Source organism: Scophthalmus maximus, chromosome 8 (genome assembly GCF_022379125.1).
Source record: "Scophthalmus maximus strain ysfricsl-2021 chromosome 8, ASM2237912v1, whole genome shotgun sequence".
In the NCBI taxonomy this organism is placed as follows: domain Eukaryota; kingdom Metazoa; phylum Chordata; class Actinopteri; order Pleuronectiformes; family Scophthalmidae; genus Scophthalmus; species Scophthalmus maximus.
In genome coordinates, this window is record NC_061522.1 from 4,320,001 (window position 1) to 4,344,080 (window position 24,080).

Sequence of the window (24,080 nt, forward strand, 5' to 3'; positions counted from 1 at the left end):
TTCTTTCTTTTCCCCCTTTGTGTTGCGGATGAATGCGGCTGAAATTCTCGGTGTTTTGTCCGTGAACGAGCGAAGCAAAACTGCCCCAAATTGCGGAAAATAACATATTTTTCTTTTCTCTGTCTCTGTGTGTCTGCCAGAGGTGGCCCCTTACCTGCGAGGGGGTGGACCGGGCCAGCGGGTGACGTTGGAGGGAAACAGGCTGGTGCTGACCTGCCTGGCTGGAGGCAGCTGGCCCCTGCAGTACCGCTGGACTCTGAACGGCAGCAACATCACCGACTGGACACCGCAGCACAGGTCAGCCAGCAGCCGGCCGGCAACCGCCCCCCCTTTGTTTCTCTGCGCTCACGGATTCCTTACGTCTGCGTCTCCCTGTTCGCCTCTCCGGCATCCATCCATTCCGCTCATAGTCGTCTGCGTGTTGCACGAGAGGAACAAAACAAAACAGCAGCAGCGCAGGGGCTCGTTAGTGATGGAGCGCGTCCAGAGAAGGTCAGAACATTTAGGCTGTGGGACAAAAGTGAGATTAATAATTGCACTTGCTCTATAAATATGTATATGGTCTGGGGGGGGGGGAAGAGGAGAACCAAATCAATATGTGTGAGCCTCTTCCCTTGCGTTGGCGACCAGCTGGAACCGAAGGCCGCAGATTTTTTGGGGGAATATCCCCTCGCGTTGGTCCACGCTGTTTACACTGTGCCACTGTTGGTTGGTTGCGAGCAGCGTGAGTCAGCGGAGTGGGGCGTCTGCTTATTCGGCCCCGCGGTCGTTTCCCGAGTGTCCTTGAGCAAAACACGAAACTCCGGTCGGCCTCATCTTTCGGCTGGTGGCCCCTCAGAGTAGCTCACTGCCACTGGTGTGTGTGTGTGTGTGTGTGTGTGTGTGTGTGTGTGTGTGTGTGTGTGTGTGTGTGTGTGTGTGTGTGTGTGTGTGTGTGTGTGTGTGTGTGTGTGTGATAGAACGGCTAATTTTGAGACACATTGGAAAGAAATCTTGATACAAGTGCCATATAAATGCAAAATACGTTTTCAGAAATTGAAAAAAGGAATTCTGCTCCACACAAAGTCCCCCATTTTGTCCCCTTCTGAAACTTCTCTGTAGAGTCTGACTTGTTGTTCAATGTCCTGGACAGTGGAGGATTTAGATGAGCAGAGCTGAGAGGGTCAATGATTTATCGAGTAGCTGATTGACAATCTGCAAGTACTATTTAATACTACTTGATAATTGGGTAATTTCTTCATAAGCAAAAATGGCAGGTATTTGCTCTGTATCCTCTCAACTGTGTGGACTTTAGAGCTCCAACCTTTAATCGATGGATCAATTAGTAATCGATTACTAAACGATAAACGATTAATGGGTTCAAGTAGTTTTTATTAAAAAAAATCTCTGATTTCAGCTTCTTAAAGGTGAATATTTTGACTTAATATCTTTGGTGTGGACAAAAAAACAAACATCATCTTGGAGTTTGGAGAAACACGATCGACATTTTTCTCCATATTATGACATTTCATGAACCAAACAACTAATGGATTGCACTGGAACATAATCAACAGATTAATTGATAGTGAAAACAAGCATTAGTTGCAGCCTTCGTGGATTTGGAACGTCAAGGAACATTTTCTTCGTCGCCACTAACACAATCGATAAAGCTACTGTGCTTTCTTCAACATTTATAGATAATGAAGTTGTTTTAACACAAACACTTCCTCTGACTAATCCCTCTGGCGATTAGACGCTGCCTAATTGTGCTGCTAGAAAAAGTATTAACATGCTCCACCTCCTTCCTCATTCAAAGCAAACTGAACACACAGCGAAGAATAAAGACAATCTGCTTTACTTCCTGGGAAATAAGCAACGACTCATCGGATCCTCGGATCAAATATCCACGTGTTTCCCCTTTTCTATTACATTTAAAGCCGTAGGTTCAGATAACATGACGTATTCCTCTGAAAGGACGACGTGTACTGTACTCCTGTGATGTGATGGACACACATTGGCGCATCGGGGCGGGTTTGGTCAATTTGCGGTGAAACTGTGTTGCTGTAAAAACAAAAAAAAACAAAAAAACCTGACTGAACTTTGTTCTCGTCCCGAAATCCCGCGGGGGGATGTTTGCCTGCCGCGTCGGGCCGAGGCTGTCGAACAAATTAACGGAGAAATCATTGTATTGATTCGCACCTGTCAACACTGAACTTTGTGCTCAGCGAGATGTATAAGAGAAGAAAAAACGTTCAAAAAAAAAAAGATGAGTGATAGCCCCGAGTGCACGCAGCGAATTAAAAAGGAAGGGAACACAGGCGGAGAGAGAGAGAAGCCGTGTTAGGCAGTGTCCAATATCAAAATCTGTTACAGGATGAGAAGTGCTCTGTAATGTGTCATTCCTGATTCAAATGGAATTGCGCCGTGTGAGCCTTTGATGTGCGTGTGTGTGTGTGTGCGTGTGCGTGTGCGTGCGTGCGTGCGTGCGTGTGTATGTGTGTGCGTGTGTGTGTGCGTGCGCGTGTGTATGTTGGCAGCATACGCCGACAGCCTGGGAGTTGAATACTTGGCCGTCCTGGTATTCGTAATGAGCCCCAAAGCGATGTCCAGTTTCACTGTGTCCATGCCGTTGTGTGTGTGCAATATGTATCCGTGTGTGTGTGTGTGTATGCATTTGTTTGTTTGCCCAGCATGGCACCAACCTAGATCCTATGCCAAGCTTCCCATTAGTAAAGCGCAGTCCATTAAAGCCCCATTAACAACCCTTTTTAGAAGCAAAAAAAAAAAAAGCATGCACACAGTCAAAAATATTTTTTACACACATAGAAACAAACACACACACACACACACACACACACACACACACCACTCCGCTTCCCTTCTGTTATTAGGGAACTTTGACAATCTGAGGCCCGATCCATTCTTAGATCAAGGTCATACAGAGCTTACATATGGACCAACAGACCCCCACCTGCCCGCCTGCCTGTCATGCTGGTCTCCAAACATCACGTCCGACATCACTCCACCTCCTACTCCTCCTCCTCCTCCTCAGGTTTATTTACAGCTCTGGGATGAATAAAAAACCCCTCATGTCCATCCTCCCTCTCTCTGTGTCTGTGTGTGTCTGTCCCTCCCTCAGGTTGTCCGTCCCGTCTCTGAAGAGGACCGATGCCGGCCTGTATCAGTGTTCGGTGAGGAACAGGATGGGAGCAGTGATAAACAGGAGGATAGAGGTGCAGGTGGCCTGTGAGTACACACTGACACACACACACACACATTGTACACACCATTATAACAAGCCCAATACTGGAGTTTTGTGAGGACGCTGTTTGCGCACAAAAATTTGCCAGGCACAAAAACAAAAAAAAAATCTAAATTAATTTTGACCTGTTTGGGTCAAAAATAAAAAAGGAAATTCTAATATATATTCTTATTTTTTTTAAATGAAAAGGGGAAAAAAGGGTATACACAAATATATCATAAATTATTTTTCCTCTTGAGCATGCATGCATCTTAAATTCCGATTGAAATTAAACATTTTAATTTAGCTAAGTAAATAAAATAAAATAAAATATTGAACGTACACTGAACCCAGTGAGTAAACGCAAATGAGATTTTTTGCGTCAAATCATGACATTAATTTCGACTTGCTCGTGAACTTCCACCTACGAATGTGTCCCGTAGACGTCCCGACGGCGCTGACCTCCGAGCGAGTCCAAAATGGAGGAGTCCACCTCAGTTTATCGAGAGCCAAAGTCCCGACGCCACGTCCGGTCTGAGCCTCTGAGCCCCCCGGCTTCTGTAATCTCGATGCAATCTCTCTCATTTGACGTTCCTTTCATCTCTTTTTCGCTGCCGAAATTGAAACGTGTTGCCGGGGTTTCCTTTTTCATAATGGACGACGGACCCGCATCCACTACGCTCGCGATTAAAGATGAAGTTCAACCGCCTGCTCCCGTGGAGCCAGTGTGGCAGCACGGGTTTCTCGCATCACGGCCTTTGTTCTTCATGTTTATTAAATTCTGCCACTCTGCTCAAGTCTTTTTTTCTTCTCAGCAGCTGTAATCTCTGCCTTCTAAAGACTTGTACGGAGTTCAGTCCTCTTTGTCCCGCCGTCACTACAGACGTGTCTGAACTGACCCCCCCCCCCCCCGACTCGCCCCGCGGTTGCCTCATCTGATAAGCCGTGACATTTAGCCTGCAGAGGTCAAGGCGCCCAAATTGTGAAATTGTGTTTAATAAAGGCAGCCAGAAATTAGCTTTATTTAATTATAGATTGTCCGTCAAACCAAAAAAACAACCCAAAAAGGATCAACCTGTCGTCAGGTTGAGCTCGTTTCCAACGCTGTGTTTGAGGCTTAGCGTTTCCCTCCGTCTGGAACAAACCTGGGAAGGTCAGGTTGTTGCATCGTGCACTTTTATTAAAACCTAGTTCCAAGTATTAATGGTTTGTCCACAGTTATGAGGAGTCGAGGCTCTTTTGTATAAATAGGTCGTAACTCATTGTACCATTAGCAACCACGCTTTTGGTCCCTGCTTCAGTAAAGCTCATGATGGAATGTAATGATGTCCAACCCGGAGAAGAAAATGCCAGGTGACGGCAAACAATGCTCTGTCGTCAAACTTCCAGGAGCACGTCTCCTGCCGAGCGTAACTTGCGGTGTGATACTTCCCGTCCCTCTCTCCAGTTCTGGGAAGCTTTTCCAGCGAGGAGCAGAGGAAGACTGTGACGCAGGGCCGAGCGGCCGCCATCAGCCCGCCCCCCCTCGCCTCCTTCCCCCGACCCCTCGTCACGTGGTTCAGAGACGGACACAAGATCATCCCCAACAACCGAATGTAGGTGTCTTCCTTCCTTCTCTCTCTCTCTCTCTCTCTCTCTCTTTTATCCCGTGACTCATTGGAACAGGGGGTGTGTTGTTTTTTTTCACAAAAAAAAAAACTACAGACTGAGACAAAAAAAAAAAAAGAATTAATTCTCCAGGTCTTATCCCTCGCTGGTATATTAATTAACATGTTCTAGAGGCACAGACGTTCTTTTTAATCCTCGCACACCGGTTGTTATGAGTGAGCCGCAGCTCAGATAACTGACCCTGTTCATCAGGCCTGGCTACAACAGACATAACGACATTATCAGATATAAAAATGATTCCCCCCCCGCCCCAATTCATCACATCTACAAGGTTATTAAGTAATCCTAGGTATAGCCGAAATGTTCTTATATGTAAATTGTTCAGCAGAGATATGAGTGTCCCTGGGTGTGTTGTGTAAGCTGTATTTCACAGACCCCCCCCCTCCGTCTTTTCAATGCTGTTGTCTGGCTCCTTTTTTAAATGCCCGTCATTTGCATATTATTCCGTCCGCTGCTACATCCGTCCTGTCACTGTTGTTATTTTTTTTGAAAAATGTCCAAACTGTGTATTAACGATGCAATTACTCAGACAAAGCGGGGGAACTGTTGGTTGGTTGTGAAAGCTTCTTTCAAGAATGACTCGCTTTAGATTAGCCCAAATGATTTGAATTTGAATACGTGCATCGTTTGGATTCCACTCATCAGTGGAAGTCGGCCGTTGACATGCCGACCTGTTACAAACCTGATACAGACCTGATACAGGCCCCGATAAAACCCGCTGGTTTTATTAGACTGCTCTCACACCATGAGATAACTAACTCCCCATCAGGAACTCTAACTGCTCCCCTGTGCGTTATTGGAGGAAATTGTCAGTGGCCTCTCTGTACTCGTAAACGGCCGCGCAGCAACTTCCCCCGCTCCTTTAATGACAGTCGCCGACCTCAGAAGTGCTTTTTGAGGAAGCGTTGCGCGGAGTGAGGTTACACAAGCAGCTCGTTTTTATCACTTTTTTTTTTTTTTTTTTTAAGCCCTTGGTTCGCTTCAACTTTGACTTTGCTCTCTTAATTTGAATGAATGTGGGAAAAAAGGACTCTCCCGTTTACTTAATGGGGCGTCATCGAGCCTCGGCTTAATGACGGTGGACCGCAATTATTTTGCTGTTCAAGACACAGTCGGCGTTGAAAGTGTTTACTGTCAGAGCATCACCACTCCGCCGCGTTAGCCTCTTTAAACTGCGCTCCCCGCTGCTATCCATGAAAAACAGAAAACAGGGAGTCCTTTGTTGTTAGTACTTTGTACTTTTTGTGATTGTTTCATGACAACGACATATTTACATATTTTAATAAGCACATATACCATAGATCAATGGGACCAAGGGAGCGAGCTTCTTTGTAGGTGGTGACTTTCTTTACCTGACTTTAAGACGAAGTCTCGGCAAGAGGTGGAATATTTCCCTCGTCACCCTCACCCCTTCTCAATGCCACACAACCACAATTAGGAGTAGGGATTATTTTCATCATCGATTAATCTGTCCATTATTTTCTCGATTATTCGATTATTTGTTTGGTCCATTATTGTCATAAAATAGTGAAAAATGTCGATCGTGTTTCCCAAAAACCCCAAGATGATGTTTTGTTTTGTCCACACACCAAAGATATTTAGTTTACTGTCACAGCGGAGCAAAGACACCAGAAAATAATCACATTTAAGAAGCTGAAATCAGAGAATTCTGGCTTTTTGTTTTCATAAAAACTACTTGAACTTGATTAATCGATTAACTGTTGCAGCTCTAAATAATAGCACTGCTGCCGGTCCGGAGGCAGTTGACTCGGATATGCTTGAAAGTGATTAGTACGAGCACACTGGGGCGCTTGCGAATCGGGTCGTCCACACATGACAGCAGGAGATTGTCCGAGTCTGACGTGTTCACAACAGCAAGAAAAATCTCCGGAAAGTGGTTGTGCATGTGGGTAGAGCGTGCAGGACGCAGGACATGCAGATGATGCCACTGCGGAAAGCAGAGTTTTTGTTTGCAGCAATCAACACACCCGCCGTGAATTTTTTCCGAAAATTCTCCTGCTCTGTTCTCACATGGTGCTCGCTTGTACACTCAGTATTACTGGGGGGCTGGCAGGAAAAGTTCTGGACAATATCCAGAGCTACATTTGCCAACATTTGCGCGCTAACATACAGCCCCTCTAGAGAAGTTCAGGGAAATATCTTGCAATCAGTGCATGTATGCGAGCCGCTACAGAGAGGAGTGACACACCACAATCATTTGAACATGACTGTAACGTTGCACACAGCCTTTCATTCCTGAAACGTACAGTAGAAAATGTTTGACCATCCGACCTCCACGTGCACCTTTATTCTTGTGTGGACATGGTCCTGTGGTTCATAATTCTTACAAGAGGCACTCGGTATATACAGTTTCATATCATAGCTATTATTCATTTATTTTAAATTAAACCTGACAGCTCCAGAAGCTGAGCATTAAGAAAAAAAAAACTAGAATGAAACATTTCTATTTGGCTGGACCAACCTCAACTTCAACTTCCTGTGCACCACAACATCTGTGACGCAAGGTAAAAAGCCGCACAGTTGTTTTAGGTGGTGCAGATCTGTTCAGAGGCGACAGGCGAAAAAGAGCCAAACGTGCAGTTGATAGAGAGAGAGAGAGAGAAAAAAAGAAGATAAAGGATGTTGAGTCGAAGCTGAAGCAGCTGCAGACACTGCAGAGTAAGCACTGATGTAACAGTTGCAACAGTAGGTTCCAGCAGAGCGTTTAAAGCACAATGCGATTTGACAGTGAGCAATCGGCTGTCGCAGGTTGGCAGGTGCACTCAGCTGAGCCGTCATCTGAGGGGCTCTGGCCTTCAGATCACAACACAGATGATTATGTCGCTCGCGTCGGCGCCAACGCATGATGTGGCTCCACTTCTCTTTGCCCTTCTCCTCTTGATTAAGTTAAGGATAAAAATTTGTAAACGTCCACGGCTAAAAGTACACATTTCATTAAAAAGATAACTCATCAAGTTCGGGATCTTCTTCGGCTGTTTGTTGCCGTCAAGAGTTAAGGCTGTGCCGAATACCTGCCTGCCTCCACTGACGCGGTATGAAATTAACACATTTCCATGAAATACAATGTTGGTGACATTCTGGGAATAGAAGGAGCAGAGACGCTGTGTCACACGGCACAGGCCTTACACTTAATCTGGGCGAGCGCTTTTATTTGGACCATATACAAATTTTATGCGGAGACCGGGAGACATGTCGCCTCCGGTACTTAATATAAATCACTTTCAGTCCACCTCCATTAACTCTGTGGAGTGTCCGAGACAATCTCTCCCCTCGTCGACGGGATGAGGGAGAGGGAGATTCAGCAGTCGGTATTTCACGCGGTACACACCTCTGACAAACAGCTGGCACAGCTGCACGCCGGGCCATTAAATTAATCAGGGAGAAAATTTCACTCCCGCAGTCAATGTTCTTGCGAAAACCTTTTCAACAGTTGATCAGAGATTCCTATTTTTGGGTTGCTGCAATACACTGCAATTAACTGGCTGTCATCTGTGGTGCTAGTTACTTAACCCGAGGCAGAAAAACCAGTTAGTATATAAAAGTCCATGATACCAAACACAATCTGTCCTTGGATGATGATAGTTTTCCCTCTTTCGTAATGCAGGCACTAGTCTAAATTAGTTCATTTCAATAATCGCAATTAAAAAGTATTTGGCGGTGTGGCTCTCTGTTCTTGGACCTCCCTGTCATGCCAGTGCATATTTGGAAAGCCTGAGGTAGGGAGAGCACACATCCCTACCCCCTCCATGAGCCCTCATGGAGAGTGAGGTAGGGAGAGCACACCTCCCTACCCCATCCATGAGCCCTCATGGAGAGTGAGGTAGGGAGAGCACACCTCCCTACCCCATCCATGAGGGCTCATGGAGGGGTAAAGCCTGTAAATAAAATGTTTTTTTGTTTGTAATTTGTGTTTTGTAAGTAATTTGTGTCATTACATAAATTCAAAATTGGAAATACATTGGTTGATAAAATGAACTATGTATTTCAAAAAATAGTGGCGGTTCTCTGAGGGCCCTCTCACCCCTTACAAAAGGCCCAAAAAGGTTTAGTTGGCCCATCACGACTCAGCACAAAATCTGTCAGCTAATCTACTGACCAGCGACGTTGTCTCGTCTTCGCTCAAGGAAGTAAAGTCTGGGACCCAGAGGAGAAAAGAGAGAAAACACATGACATTGATCAGGTCGGATACAGCGCTAAGAGGAGGTGCAGGGGTGGAGGCGGGTTGCGAAGTGGCTCGCAGTGAAAGCCAGAGGGGTAGGCAGGCTAAAGCGGCTTAAATAGAGAACGCAATATGAGCTTTGCCAATCGAATGTGTACAAAAATGTGGGCAGACACAGAGATCTCTGCCGTCAGCTGATGTTTTTGCCCAATTTCATGAATTGCATCTGTCTGCAGGTTGTCTGAGAATTTTTAAGATTGTAACTTAAATTCATTTATTTAACAATGTCTAGTTTTCAACATTTCATATGATTAACAGTGTGATGATGATGGAAAATAGAGTCTGAACTTCTCAGATTTTTGCAGGTTGTCGTTGATATTTTTAGTTTTTGCAGTTTTGGAGTTTCTTATTAATTCTTTCTAGACTCTTTTGGGGGCTGATGAAGCCGAACCTCCACAGTGAGACACAAATCGAATCAGACTCGAGGACAAATCTGTAGAGACACCATGCATACTTCATTAATGATTAGTTAATTAACCTTAATTGACCTCTAGAAAAAAAACAAATCCATCCAAAAGTATCGAATGCAAACCAAGTCATGGAACATGATCACAATGTTTAAAAAAAAAGGTTAAGATGTTGGTGTGCAGCCACTGATGAACATTTTGTACCATATGCCGAAAAAGAAAAAAAGTTGGCAAGGAATAAAAGACTGGGAAGCCCTTTCTCTTTGTTCCTTTCTCCCTTATTCTTTTTTTCCCTATTAGGGGTGGGTGCTCTCATCGTCGCACTGACATTGGCCGTTTGTTCAAAAAGATCTGATTTGTGTGCAACTTTGGGGCCGAGAGTTCGTCTTAAATTGAAGGCTTTGGCCCCGGTACCTGTATCCATGGCAACAAGATAAAGATATAAATAAAAAAAGACAGCTGCCTCTGTCACTTGCAGTGTCTGGTGATGGTAATATAATTTGTGAAATAGACGTCATTCAACCGATACGGTTCGATAGATGTTCATTCAAACAATTTGTTTCTGCTCTTCCCAAAAAGAAAAAGGAATGGATAGGTACGTACACCTGTGCCATGACTAGTAGAAGTGAACCTCGGTATTCCATTTTCAGATATTAATACATCTGATAAAAACTTTTATCTCTGCATTGTGAGATGAAATACTCTGATTGGCTTTCGCCCCACACACACACACACACACACACACACACACACACACACACACCCACACACACACACACACACACAGCTCTTCCTTTGAACCTTCACAGAAAAGACTAATTTGCACCTTTCTTCACAGCTCCTCTCTTGTCTCAACAAGACACGTCTTCCTCTCCCGTTGCCCCCTCCTCACCCCTCGGCTGCGTCTCTCACTCCTTCTCTTCTGCCTCGGAATAATTCTCTAGATTGCTTTGGTTCTCTCGGCGGGCTCTCACTCTGTCTCCTTTACAGTCGTCATCATGCTACAAGGATCCACTGTTACACAGAAGCCGTAAACCTCTGCTCCTGAATAAACTGTTTAACTGCTGTGGTGGATGCACACACGCGCGCGCACACACACACACACACACACACACACACACACACACACACACACACACAATCTGTCTCCCCAGTTGCGTCTACCTGGCTCAAACGTCTCTGTGTGCGTTCATGCGTGACAAAGTTAGTGCAGTGAATATTTGCACGCCGCCGCGTGCGTGCGTGCGTGTGTGAGTGCGCAAGGTTACGCTGGCTGATCCTGCGGCCCGGTGAGACAGGGCCAGATGGCGCCTGGCGGTTGGCTGTCTTCGTGGTGACCGGGCTGATGATGTCGTTTATGAAGTTTATTGATCCGATATGCATCGCTCCCAGAGTCCCCAGCTCCATCTCGCCTGTCCCCCCCCCCCCCCCGCTCTCAATTTGTGTCCACGCGCTCGCCCCTAACCCCACTCTGCATATGCAGCACACACACACACCCTGTTTACGAACATTCCCAAAGTCCCCAGCCCCTCAAAGTCCAGGCCGGCACAGAACCTCAGAGCTGTCACTTCTCTCATACCCTGCTCTAATCCGATGGCACTCTCACTCTCTGCCCCACTCCGTCTCCATGCATCCCATCATTCTTCCAATTTTCGCATGGACTCTGAACTTCAGACGTGCCGTGTCTGTTTTCCTCTGCGCGGTCCGGCGGCACGCAAAACAACATCGGGGACGCCGCTGCCGCCGCGGCGCCCGCGATGCCGCTATATATTTTAGCTCTGACCTGCCGGCGAGGTCGAGGCGAGCGAACTGCTGCTTTTAATTAGCTCTGAGGCCCGTGGCAGATGGACGTGAAATGATTCTGATAGCCGGCAGCTTCATGAGGACAGCCAGGCTGTGGAGAATTAAAGTTCTCCTTCCCTCCTCCATCGGGGGACACGGGGCGCCAAGTTTGATCAAATAAAGACGGTTATCTATGCAGAAACATGGCTGGGCGGACAGTGAATATTTCAGTTTCTCGTTGCCGGGGAGTCGAGTGGGGTTTTTTTTCGCGAGCGCCCGTGTCACAGGTGGTCGGCGTCACGACTGGGCCTGATGGGAAATATTTGTCCTCCTAGACCTGGCCCGGGCGGCCATATGCCGTGGGCCGCGTGCGCCCTTGTGCGTCTCCAAGTTCATTCATTTTAATTGGTCAAACACCGCTTCCACAGAGGGAGCGGTGATCCCTCTCACTCACACACACTCTGAACAGGAGGAACTTTTCTCGCCGTGGAAACTTTCGCGAGCAGATGTCGCGCGCGTGTGTTAGTTGCGGCGGAGCTCGTGCGCACATATGCATGCGTGTGTTGGACAAACCGCAAGATCGGGAGGAAAAGGAGCACCTTTTTAGAGGGAGACTGAACGCACGTCTGGGCCCAGATGCCACGTCGTGTTGAGACTACGACCGGCCATTGGAAAGGTCTCCCATCCACAAGCGCTCGGCTGCGATTTATAATGACTCATTTTCCCACGGTAGCAGGAAAGGGGGAGGATCAAGGTGACGGACAGAGAGGTAGAAGACGACATGGAGAAGAAGGAAGAAGTTGCGGGAATTGAGCAAGGAGTTAAGGGTTTAAGCTCGTCTGAATCCGTTGTGTCTGGAACTTAATCTCCGGAGCCACCAGAAGCTTACGTACTGTGTGTGACTCTCTTCTCAATGATATGATTCAGTTACTCTTGGGATTGCATCAAATTATCCCTGACATGTCGGGGGTTTCAGGACATTTGACTGCACTGAGCACAGCCGTGTGTCAAGGTTTTCCCTACTTGCTACACTCTGTGATCTACAGTCCCATATTGCTGCCTTTGACTCATTGCGTAAACTGAGTTTTATTTTGACCTCTTGTGATCGCACACGGTGTCGAGGTGCACATTGAGATACTTGGTTACTACCTCTGCAAATGGAGGTTATGTCTTCTGTAGCGTTTTTGTTTGCTACGCAAAAACTACTCAACTGATTCCCATGGTATATTGTGGAGGGATGAGGCCAAACCCACGGAGGAAACCCTTCAGCTTTGGACCGGATCCGGGATTTTGTTGTCGTCGTCTTTAACATGGGACTTGAGCTGTGCCCTGGTAGTTTATATCATTGTTTGGATGATATTAACATATATCCAGGTATGTAGAGGCTTCTTCAGTTCTTCAGCCCTTTTGATACCCATGTCCCGGATGAATGAGAATCTCCGCAGACACATATCCATCGCTTTTTTCCCCCCATCTACTGGATATTGGTGCAGTTTCTCTCTTTGATTGTACGACATTAAGCAAATCTGTTGTTAATGTACAAACCGAGTGAGGATGAACTCAGTTTAGTTCCTCTGCTGCAAATAATATTTATCCGCTGAACGTAGCTTCTCCATCTAATCATTAGTAATGTTAGATAATAAAACGTATGCTCGGCATGACTGCTGCTAGACTTTAACTTTTATTTCACCATTTAGACTGTTATTATCATTTTTTATTTTATTTCAAGAACCCTTATGTAACTTGATGTGAACACGTAACCAGGTTAAAAAACCGGATCATACCCAGGATCCCAATCTTCATCAAGTATGATGTTGCAAAAGTCAAAATCAAATCAAACTTCCTTCACTTTTCTGCGACACATTCAGAAATTATGTTTCATATTAAAGCAAAGAAAAAATAAATGCTCCCTTGTTATGTAGTATTTAAATTATTGTAATATTTCTATATTAGCTACCCAAACACCCTGTAGCAATAACTTTGATGAACAGGCTGAGGTCACCAGTCTGACTTGTTTGGCAAAAAAATGGCCACGTACGTCTTCATTTGCTGTGTAATTTCTGCCACTGCGACATGTGACGCCTGGTTATTAATGCGTTAGCTCCATAACTTAAAAAATATTAGATTCATAGACAGAGTGTGATTTGTTTTTTTCTTTTGGGAGCCATGCTGCTGTCCTCTTTAAGGGATTACAGTAAAGCTGGTCTTTTAATTGACAGCTCAAATAAGGCTTGTCCTGAGTTATTGTTGTCATTGTTACAGTCAGTTGACTTTGTACAATAGAAAATATGTACCGTGTATAAACAACTAGCTGGACAAGAGGGTGTATCAAAGTTAATTGCCTTTTTTGTCACCAACAATAGTGGACTCTGGCTTAAAGACACAGCACCGCAAGATTCAACATGTCTACATTGATTAAGTTTTGGAATATAATAAAAGACGGGGCATAAAGCAACAGGAATGATTTGTTTGACGCCTGCCTGAACTTAATATTTTCCAATTTACCTCTTCCTGCGCCTGCTCTCCCCCACCTCCCCCTCTCTCAATCCCGTTCCATAATTGAATTGCTCCTTTGGTCCACTAATGTGGCGGCAAATAACCGAATGAGAATTCTCCACTGTAAACGCTTCCATTTCCACTTGGATATTTCACCTCCCTCCCTCTACATTTCACTGGACATTTCATTTGTCTGTCTCCCGTGTGTGCCTCTCGGTCTCACCCTCCCTCTCACTTTGTCCCCCTTTCTTGTCAGGTAGCGTTGGCGCCTAATGATCCCAGGTTCAGAGGGAAAGTGATAATCGCGTTCCTCCACTTGTGACCTTCAGCTCACCTCGGGTCTTAGAAGGGAGATTCCGAAGGGGGCTTACATTGAGGATCGTAGCAGAGATGTAGACGGTGATTCGTCGTGCTGTTGTTTCCGTGTTCAAGTAGTTTGGGGGGCTGTTAAGACGGGTGCTGTTTATAAGTAATTAACCAGTGGAACTAATTGTCATAATGAGCCTGTGGGATTCACTTCAGTCAGAGACACTTGTGCTGAGGAATTGATGATCTAGAGCAAATTGATATACAGTTAGGCTTGGCTCAAATGAGTCTGCCGTCAAGTCATCTAAGGAGAAATTAATTAGCAGCAGTCGGATCTTTATATTCCGCTTACTTGGACACTTTTGTGTTGTTGATCCATGTGACGTTGAATTGTTAACCAGCTAATGCAAGCAGTCTTTAGTGTTTGTTTTTTTTCCTCTAAAGTAACGCTGTGCACAATTAATGTCAACGCAGAGGGATCAGGTAAAATAATAATAATGCAGGGTTGTCAAGCGAAACAGTTGAACTTGGCTCAGTGTTTGCAGGAGCACGGTGTGACATCATCAGGGTGTGTTGGCAAAATGAAATACCTGCTGGTGGATATTAATTTGTGACCCGAATGCCAAGTGTTCTGGTGTACTACTTATTTAAAGGTGACATATTATGCTCATATTCAGGTTCATCATTTTGATTTGGGTCATTACTTGAAAAGCTTCACATGCTCTAATGCTCAGTTTCGTTACACCGTCCATTCCTGCGGCTCCTCTTTCACAGCCTCTGCCTGAATCACTTGGTTTTAGCTCCTGTCTCTTTAAGGCCCCTCCCTCCCAATGAAGCCCAGTGTGTTCTGATTGGCCAGCTGGCCCCACTCTCTTGTGATTGGTCAACTGGTTCCAGCGTGCGTAGGAAGTTCTTGCGTTGCCCCGGCTCTGTTCGGGACGTGCCAGATTAGCTGATAGAAATGCTTTGTGCACGTCCGTAATCTGGTGATGTCACCATTTTACGGACGTTTCGGCCGGACTACTGACGATGCGTTTCAGGAGCGTCGTTTTTCTGTCATGGAGAGGAGCTCCCTTTTAATTTTGAAGAACTTTTACATAGACAAAAAACCTATAACACACTTGAGGAAAAGGAAAACCTAAAAAATCATAATTCGTCTCCATGCCCACACTACCACAGGGCCTTGTATTATTTTTGTTTTCATTCTAAACAGCCCCTTGGTTAATATGTTAATGACCTACCTGTTGCCTCGGGTGCACAGTGTGTCCCTCTCGATACAGTGTGAGTCATCGCTAGTATTCATTTTCTGACAGCAGAATCTCTTCAGGAGAACATCAGGTATGTGGTGGATGTTTGCTAATCCTGTGATTAAATAATGGAATAATCTGAAAAAATACTAATAATGTGTGTTTGTGTGTCTAAATACAGCATATCAAAGCGTACATGCATAATGGATTCAGTTGGTGATTACTAATCGTCTGTCTACATTCGTAATCAACGGCGTGAATAATTGAGGGATTTTTTTTAACCTTCGACTCGAGCTTAGACTTTGGCTCCTTTGCCGTTTTTTAAAAAAGGATTTACCTTTTTTTTATTTACTTCTCTTTAGGTGAAATTTAAGTCCAGTGTCATACATTTCATCTGCGTGCAAAAAGACTGGTTGTTGCTGAAAAAACTAGCCCTGGGCGACTTGTTCTACCGCCACACTATTCTGCATGAATTTTGCAGAAGAAGAAAATCAGATGACTTGTTTTAATTTTTAATATTATCACTGTACTGCGTGGGGGGTGGGGGTGGGGGGGGGGGGGGGGGCGCGACACATGTGGCACAGGGAGACAGGGAGAACGGGTTTGCTTTAATTGCATTGCATTTTTCTGGTAATATTATTCATTGTCAAGGTGGAGTGGGATAGAATTGCATTATGAAGACAGCACTTTAGGGCCTGCTGTCGGACTATGAATATTCATCGCCCATTCTGCCAAAAGCAATTTGTTGTAGCTTTGTTTAAAACTGTTGATGTGTTTTCCAAGTCTGCAGGCTATAACTACACCCGCATTAAACCACAAGGTAAAAACATTGTGTTTTTAATAAATTACTTGTTTTTGTCTCTCCCCCACTCCGGTCTTGACACAGAATTGGCTGGACATTTTAGACTTGATAGCACCATTATTTTTTCCCGACCTCAGCTCGCCGTCAGATATATTTGTTGTGTTTGCTGAGAAAACCGCCTCGATGTCTGGCGGATATCTCAGGTGAATTTGAGACAACGCTCATTTGTCCTCGACTTGTGTCCCCTTACTTGTAACTGTGTTTTTCCGAAAATTCGTCCTCCTCGAGTCGTATTTCTTAAACAAGTAAGGTAAGAAGAGAGAAGTTTTCATTCCAAAGTAGAAAGTAGAAACGACATTAACTCTCAGGCTGTACTTAATGACTCTCCCAAATGACAGAGGCTTACTCTGCCCGACACACTCAAGGGAGGGAGACGAACAGCAGGAAAGGGATGATGATGATGAGGAGGGAGGAAGGGGAGGGGTAGGAACAAAAGTCCCCAAACTGCAGGAGTGCAACACAGATGATTACATCGTAGTTTAAAAATATGTTACTGTTAACTATGCCAGGATTTCATTTTTTCCTCTGTCGTATTGCAGTTATCCTCGACAAATTGTCCGTGTTGTTTCTGTTTCTGTAGCAGTTAATGAATACTTCATTTTCTGTAACAAGACCGAGCAGGCCGATGTTCACATTCACTATCACCCCTGGCCCTGGTATTTAAATGCTATTTGCGTCTGGATTTCTGGATGAAAGCAAAGCATAGGCTAATACTAAAGATGTTGACATACATGCGTGGCACACATCTCACTGAATTTACAAAAGCTCCCACGTTGTCCTCAGACACACTCGCTCAGTCGCCGCAGCCGCCGCAGAAAAAACACCAATCTGTCTTTTCTTTATCCTTCCTGAAGTAAACACACTCTGTTCCATGACATGTCAGGTGATTGCATTCTCATCATGTTTTGTTATCAGCCATCTTATCGGCGTTGCTGTAGGGATAGAAAATGCTGCTGCTCGGTCCGTCACTTTTGTCCCGACTGAAAAGTCTCGTGAAGTATTGTACATATTGACGTATTTGTGCTGGACGTACATGTTGCTTCACGGTTGAGGCTCAAAGGTGTTGCTGCTGTATGGACTGCAAGGAAAGGAAATGTTTGTTTTTTTGCTGATCCCTCACTTTACTCACGCCCTGAGTTTGTTTTTTACTGAAAATTATCGACAAATTCTGGATGGATTGCCGTTAAATATCTGTTAACGTCCCTGGAGGATTAGGGCCAATGGCTTCGGTGATCTCCCCACTTGTCCTGGAGGAGCCCACCAGCAGGTCGACGTTGCAGTTATCCGACTGAAATATCTTGTCGATGACATATATCATTATAGTGATATATTTTTTCTTCCACAGTTAAACTAAGCAAAAGTGGATTTGTACTAAATGCTAATGGTTTGGACCATATGCAATAAGTAGAGCCCTTCAGTTTTGTTGTCGCAGCCACTGAGAGCAGACAAAAGAATGAGTGCAAATATTTGTTAATGGGATATGATCTCATTACACATACAAATCCGTGACCCTTTAACCTCTGCAAGCGGTTGGTATGTTCATGTGCCTGCGAGCTCTGCGTTCAGTGACTCTCCACTCATCTATTTCTGTCTGCCGGAGAGCAGCTGCTTCTGTCTGAACGGTTCACTCAAAGACAAAGAGGGGCAGAGGAAGTGAGCGAGACAGAGAGAAGTGTGTGGCTGAGTGTGTTTCCAGCCGGTGCAGCAGCTTCTGCTGACGATCATTGAGTTTATGTAATGTGCATCTTTGAAAGGTGCAGTGTTTTCTCTTTTGTCGCTTTCCAAATCTCCATTTCCCTCTTTCTTCACCTGTCTTCTCTCTCTGCTGTTGCCGCCTCCCTGCCTCTATCCTACATGTATGTAATCTCAAGTCATTACAGACTGAACCAACACACTCCCACCTGCCAGCTTGTGACTGTTTGTGTGTGTGTGTGCGTGTGTGTGTGTGTGTCCCCTCTGTCTAAAGTCGTTAAATATTCTAAAGTCTGAGACCTCTTTTAATTATCCACTAATCACACTTTTAATTACCTGCCACGCACACATCCATCACTGACCAGACGGTACACACATGCACACAGACCCAGTGCGAACACACACACGCACGCACACACACACTCACACACACACACACTCACACACACACACACACACACACACACACACACACATTTGCCATTGGAGAGAGCTCTTAACCTATCGACAAAACAGGGAGAGGGAGGGAGGGAAGGAATAAGAGGGAGAGAGAGAGAGTGAGGGAGCGACAACACCGAGCGGCGAGGAGTGACTGATGATGATTGCAACAGAAGAGGCCATGAATCAAAAGAATAAAACAAATAAGCGAAACGCTAAATAGATTGCAAATACAAACACACTGTCAGATACAGTATATCTTTGGGTTTCCGAGGCTGATCAGATAACAAAAACAACACGCTGCTGATGGACCGGTTAATATCAGAGCCACGAGACGACGTCCTCAAGATCCCAGAGTTGGATCAATAACCAGAAGGTCACAGGTTTCATTTTCTCTCCGACACAATTAAAGGCTAAATTATAACGCACGCCGCTTTGATGAAATGAAACTGCGCTATCCTCTCTGCTCATGTATTTGCATGGGAGTTCTTCGTGTTCATGACATGCGGGGCTTATGTAAGGAACTAAATGCATTGGGTCGTTGAAGATGGTGACCTGCCGTCCTCTGTTTTCAGTTCAAACACTTAGCAATCCATCAATGATGCAGAAAGTTATTTTTCTCTCCATTTCTTTCACTGCTAGGTCGTGCTATAGGATTCCAATCGGTCACTTTCACCTCGGCTTATGAGATAATTACAGTGCACACAACCCACGCACACACTTGAATATGTACTTGAATAACCCCTCCAATCACGTTTTAAAGTATATAAGGATAATCTGCTATGCCTAATATTTTGATCAACATTGTTTACCCCCAAAAAGTAAAAAATGAACCCCTCTGAAATGGGGCTGGAAACCATCCACTCTCTCTTCCTCGTTGAGGAATTCTGAGACTGTGAATATTCATGATACGCAAATAACAGGCCCCGCCCACCACAGCTGCTCACTCGAGGTTGACCGTTGGAAGAATGTGCGCAACAAGATGTTTAGCGGCAACATCGGCGAGAGATTCAGCCATTCAAACTTTCACGTATTGCTACTGCTAACGCTAACTGTCTGCTGACACACCTGCCGTCCTCTCGTGGATGCTAACTGCTAATGCTTACGCTAACTGTCTGCTGACACACCTGCCGTCCTCTCGTGGATGATAACTGCTAACGCTAACTGTCGGCTGACACCTGCCATCCTCTCGTGGATGCTAACTGCTAACGCTAACTGTCTGGTGACGCACCAGGCGTCTTCTCGTGGATGCTAACTGCTAACGCTAACTGTCTGCTGACACACCCGGTGTCCTCTCATGGATCTTAACTGCTAACGCTAACTCTCTGCTGACACACCTGCCATCCTCTCGTGGATGCTAACTGCTACTGCCAACGCTAACTGTCTGCTTACACATCTGCCGTCCTCTCGTGGATGCTAACTGCTACTGCCAACGCTAACTGTCTGCTTACACACCTGCCGTCCTCTCGTGGATGCTAAATGCTAATGCTAACGCAACTGTCGGCTTACACACCTGCCGTTCTCTCGTGGGTGCTAAATGCTAATGCTAACTCTAACTGTCGGCTTACACACCTGCCAATGTCAGACATGTCAGAGGACAGGAACAGAAGAAAAACACACACACACACACACACACACACACACACACTGATGACACTCACACAGACCTTTAACTCTTTGCTGCTGCTGCGGAACCAGCACACACACACACACACACACACACACACACACACACACACTGATGACACTCACACAGGCCTTTAACCCTTTGCTGCTGCTGCGGAACCAGCACACACACACACACACACTCACAAAGACATTTGCGTCAGCTGTTGTAGTTTGGCACCGAACAAACCTGATTCTTGCCTAAGTGGGTGGAGCTGCAGCTGAGGTAGTTTCTATGCCGACCAGGTGGCGCGCGACAATGTAGCTACCTTTTTAGCATGAGAATGAGCTCCCATTTCTGTCCGCTATTACAACAACACGAGCCCCACTTGGTCGACGTGTACGCACAAAACTCCCTTCAAAAGCCCTTTCATGTATTTTCTCCTCGTCCTCTTTGATGTTGATTTTCTTTTCCATTTAGCACGCTTGAATAGATATTAAACACAGATCAAAAGTGGAGGCGGCACACGGCGAGATCAATGGGTAATTCTCAACAAGGTGCAACACATGCTGCTTTTGGAGTCATTTGAGTTCATGCATGTTGCACCGAGTTTCTTTTCCCATCATCAAGAAAATAGACGCAACAATCTGTGTCACCGCTGCACGGCTCCTGTAGAGGGGAACAGGTCAGCGTGAGTGATGCCTTCACTGACTTTGTGGCTGCGGGCTTTGTGCACATTAGAAGATCTATGAAAGCCAGCTTGTGTTTGTGTGTGTGTGTATGTGTGTGTATGTGTGTGTGTGTGTGTGTGTGTGGTTATTGTTTGTTACAGACCGATGTAGATTAAAATGTTTTTGGCTGTAGGCAGAACCATTCTTTTGCATTGCATCGATTTCCCATCACCATGGTGACAAGTGTATCAGTTAAAAAGCCCTTGTTTTACAGGAGATGCTGTAACTGTGTGTTTGTGTGTCAGCAGGAAACAAAGCAGAAGCATTGCGCTTGTTTACTCGTTACTGGTGCCACTGACCTTTTAAAGCTACAGGAGCCAAATTGTCTACATTTAAAAATAAATATGTGACTTTGTTTTTCAAAATGATCAGTGTGATGCTGTGTGTAGAAATGTACACACACGCACAATATCTATTTCGTACTACATCTGGTGTGTCAATATATGAGTCCTATGATGTCTCTTCAAACCTTTATGACAAATAAATATAATTGAGGCTTAATATTTTTAGTTTAACCATAAACTTTATCATAAATAAATATTAAAATAAAGAAAACTCAACTGCAACAAAATATATAGAACTTGAATTAAAAAAAAATTGCACGTAAAATGTAAACATAAAACAATTTTCTTTTCTGCATTGTTTATTCTATACAATAAAAGATTGCATATCAGTAAACATATGCGCTGATACCGACACGTCTGCTCATATCGGCCGATATATCTCTACTTCACAGATTCTAATAATAATGTAACAACACACTGATCGTGAAATTTCTAAATGACTTAAATCTAATTTGAATAAAATTCAATTGGTCTTGTACAACTTTTAAATTAGGCAATAAAGTTATAGGGCCTCGTCTTCTTCCTGTCCAGTTGTTGTTTAAATAGCAAATGCTTCTGTGCCCATCTGGACGCCCATCGTGTGTTGGTCTTAAAACTGTTGGTACGTCGCTATTTGGAGGCAGCGGAAAGCGATTGGCTTTTAACCAAGAAGAAAAAAAAGATCTCAAGGCAACGGTGCAGCATTTTAAGGGCATTGTAGAAAGTTTTACAAATTGGTGACCAGCGTAATACCGTAGATCCTATAGTCTACAAAGTGTAAGACAAAGTGCCAAAGACATTATATTCACTTCACTGAAGCAAAAACAGCCAATCCTGACATTGCAGGCGCTGCAACCAGGACACCGTCACGTGAACCAGCATAAGAAGAACGACGGCTCATTTTCAAGTGTGAAGATTAGTGGCTCTATGATCAGCTGGGACGGAGAGAGACTGAGAGAGACAGACAGGAGGTGTTTGAGAACAAGGTGTGTTTCTCCATCGGAGGGAAAGGCGGGGAGCGAGAAGAGAAGTCACTGCCAGTTATGTGGTTAATTGGAAGCAGACATAATTAGTGCTAATTAGGATAATAGCCATTCGTCTAGAGATCCATCCACCTAATGGGGCTACAACAGTCACTCAGCTGCACACACACACACACACACACACACACGCGCTCACACAGTCCCACCAAAGGTGTTGTTGCCATCCATCCCACCTCCTTGTTAGACGGCGGCGGCGCTCGTCCCGTAGAAACACACTATTTTTGTGCCCCGGAAAGCAAACGTTCCTCTACGTGCATTCACGTGAATTAACGGCCTTCGCCGACACACGGACGGCGGGGGGACAGACGGACACGAAGCAGCTCCTGCGGCTGAACAGACGGCGGGCGTAGGAGAAACGTCTCTCTTCCTCTGTTTACCCAGCATCAAGCCCCCCACCCCCCCCCGTCCCTCTCCGCTCTCCTCTTCACTCTTCCTGCCTCCATCTCACCCTTTGACCCGCTCTGCTTTCCCTTTCCTGTTTGGTCGCCTTTCCACTCCTCTCTGCCCGTCCCTCAGGCCACGCCGGGGGACATTAAACAAACGTAGTCTGTCCAGCAGCCCTCGCTCTCTCACTAGCTCCCCCTCCCTCTCTCTCTAATATGAACACACACACACACACACACACACACACACACACCAATTACTTTCAGTCTGCAGGCCCTAGGCTGTGTGGGTACAACTCCACTTTATGTGTGCGGGCATGCATTTCTTCTGCCTGTGTGTGTGTGTGTGTGTGTGTGTGTGTGTGTGTGTGTGTGTGTGTGTGTGTGTGTGTGTGTGTGTGTGTGTGTGTGTGTGTGTGTGTGTGTGTGTGCGCGTGTGTGTTATGGAGAACTTATTGGCAGTGGCAACTGGCCAAGCTGGTGAGCGACTACGGAAAAATTCTGCCTTTTTTTGTGTGTGTGTGTGTGTGTGTGTGTGTGTGTGTCCGTTTGCCCGTTTTGAAGTAAGTGTAAAGGTGATTGAGGAAGCGAGCCTGTGATTTAGGCACCGCGTTAATTACAAGTCACGGAGCCGCGGCGTGTGTAGGGCAGAAGGTAGGGAAACGTTTTCTGAGTCAGTGAAGGGGCTGTTTAAAATCTCTCACAAAACACATTAATGTTCATTACCGTTGTAACCTCCACCATCTTTCTCTTGCCCTGTCCTCGCTCCTTCTCCCTCTCTCTCTGCTCATTGGCCGCGTGTGCAGTCACACGTGCAGGTTGTATTTCGTCTCCTAGAGCTAAAATCAACGCGGTTCCTCGACCAGAACTGTGACATTAACTGAGAATTACTTTATATTGTTTTTTTGGGGGGGGGACCTGTGGGAGGAGAGTTGGCTTGTAGACGACACGGACATTTGCTCTCACATTTTGTCCCGGGGGGGAGGGGGGGGGGGGGCGGGGGTCTAACACACCGACTCTACACTTGTTAGGGGCTTTCACGATATCGGATTTTCCACGGCTAATAATTCACAGTGACATTTATGAGTTTGGAAAATAGTAATAATTTAGCAATCGGTGGGTTTCATCTTTAACTTTCTCATTGTGTGTTTAAAGTGCAACTTCAGCCTCAGCTCTGAGCTCACTCCACCTGGGAGGCAGGCGGGGCTCAGGAGCGCTCCCTGGCCGGTAACGTGAAGTCAGTTAGAAGGCTGCTGTCGGCAAACGTTCGGATGAGTTGTAAAGCTTTGTAACTTGTGTTGCTGTTACAGCCACTGGCTGTAGCCTGAGACAATGAGTTGTACGGAGGAACCAGCGCTATGCCGCCCACACTTGATTCGAGGGGCGTTAGTAACTCCAGTATAACGTCCCATACGGTTGACTCTATGTCAACATTTGGTCGGACGAACCCCGAGACGGTATGAAACCCTGAGCCTTTTCTGAACCCGTGAATTCACCCCGTTTGTGAAGAACTGTGACACTTGAACCAGCGTTAATGTGTCCAATCACGGCACAGTCACATCATATCCCACATTGAAGTTTGCGCTCTCTTCTTTTGCTCTCGTGGACAAATGAAGTGACACCATTTGTCTCGGGC

General features: G+C 45.5%; 1 protein-coding gene and 1 long non-coding RNA gene across 3 annotated transcripts in view; one reads left to right on the plus strand and one right to left on the minus strand.

The window, feature by feature from the left end:
- Nucleotides 1–1,236, minus strand: part of LOC118312691 — an 8,685-nt gene extending 7,449 nt beyond the window's left edge. Inside the window, exon 1 of the long non-coding RNA XR_004794279.2 lies at nt 155–1,236. This is a non-coding gene — a long non-coding RNA (uncharacterized LOC118312691). The remainder of the gene's footprint in view (nt 1–154) is intronic.
- The window catches only part of LOC118312688 (protein sidekick-1-like), a 224,814-nt gene that overhangs the window by 88,696 nt on the left and 112,038 nt on the right, over nt 1–24,080 (plus strand). For both annotated transcript variants that reach the window (XM_035637508.2, XM_035637509.2), the window contains exons 2-4: nt 141–297; nt 3,119–3,225; nt 4,668–4,815. In XM_035637508.2, the coding sequence (XP_035493401.2) occupies nt 141–297; nt 3,119–3,225; nt 4,668–4,815 (412 nt within the window). The remainder of the gene's footprint in view (nt 1–140; nt 298–3,118; nt 3,226–4,667; nt 4,816–24,080) is intronic.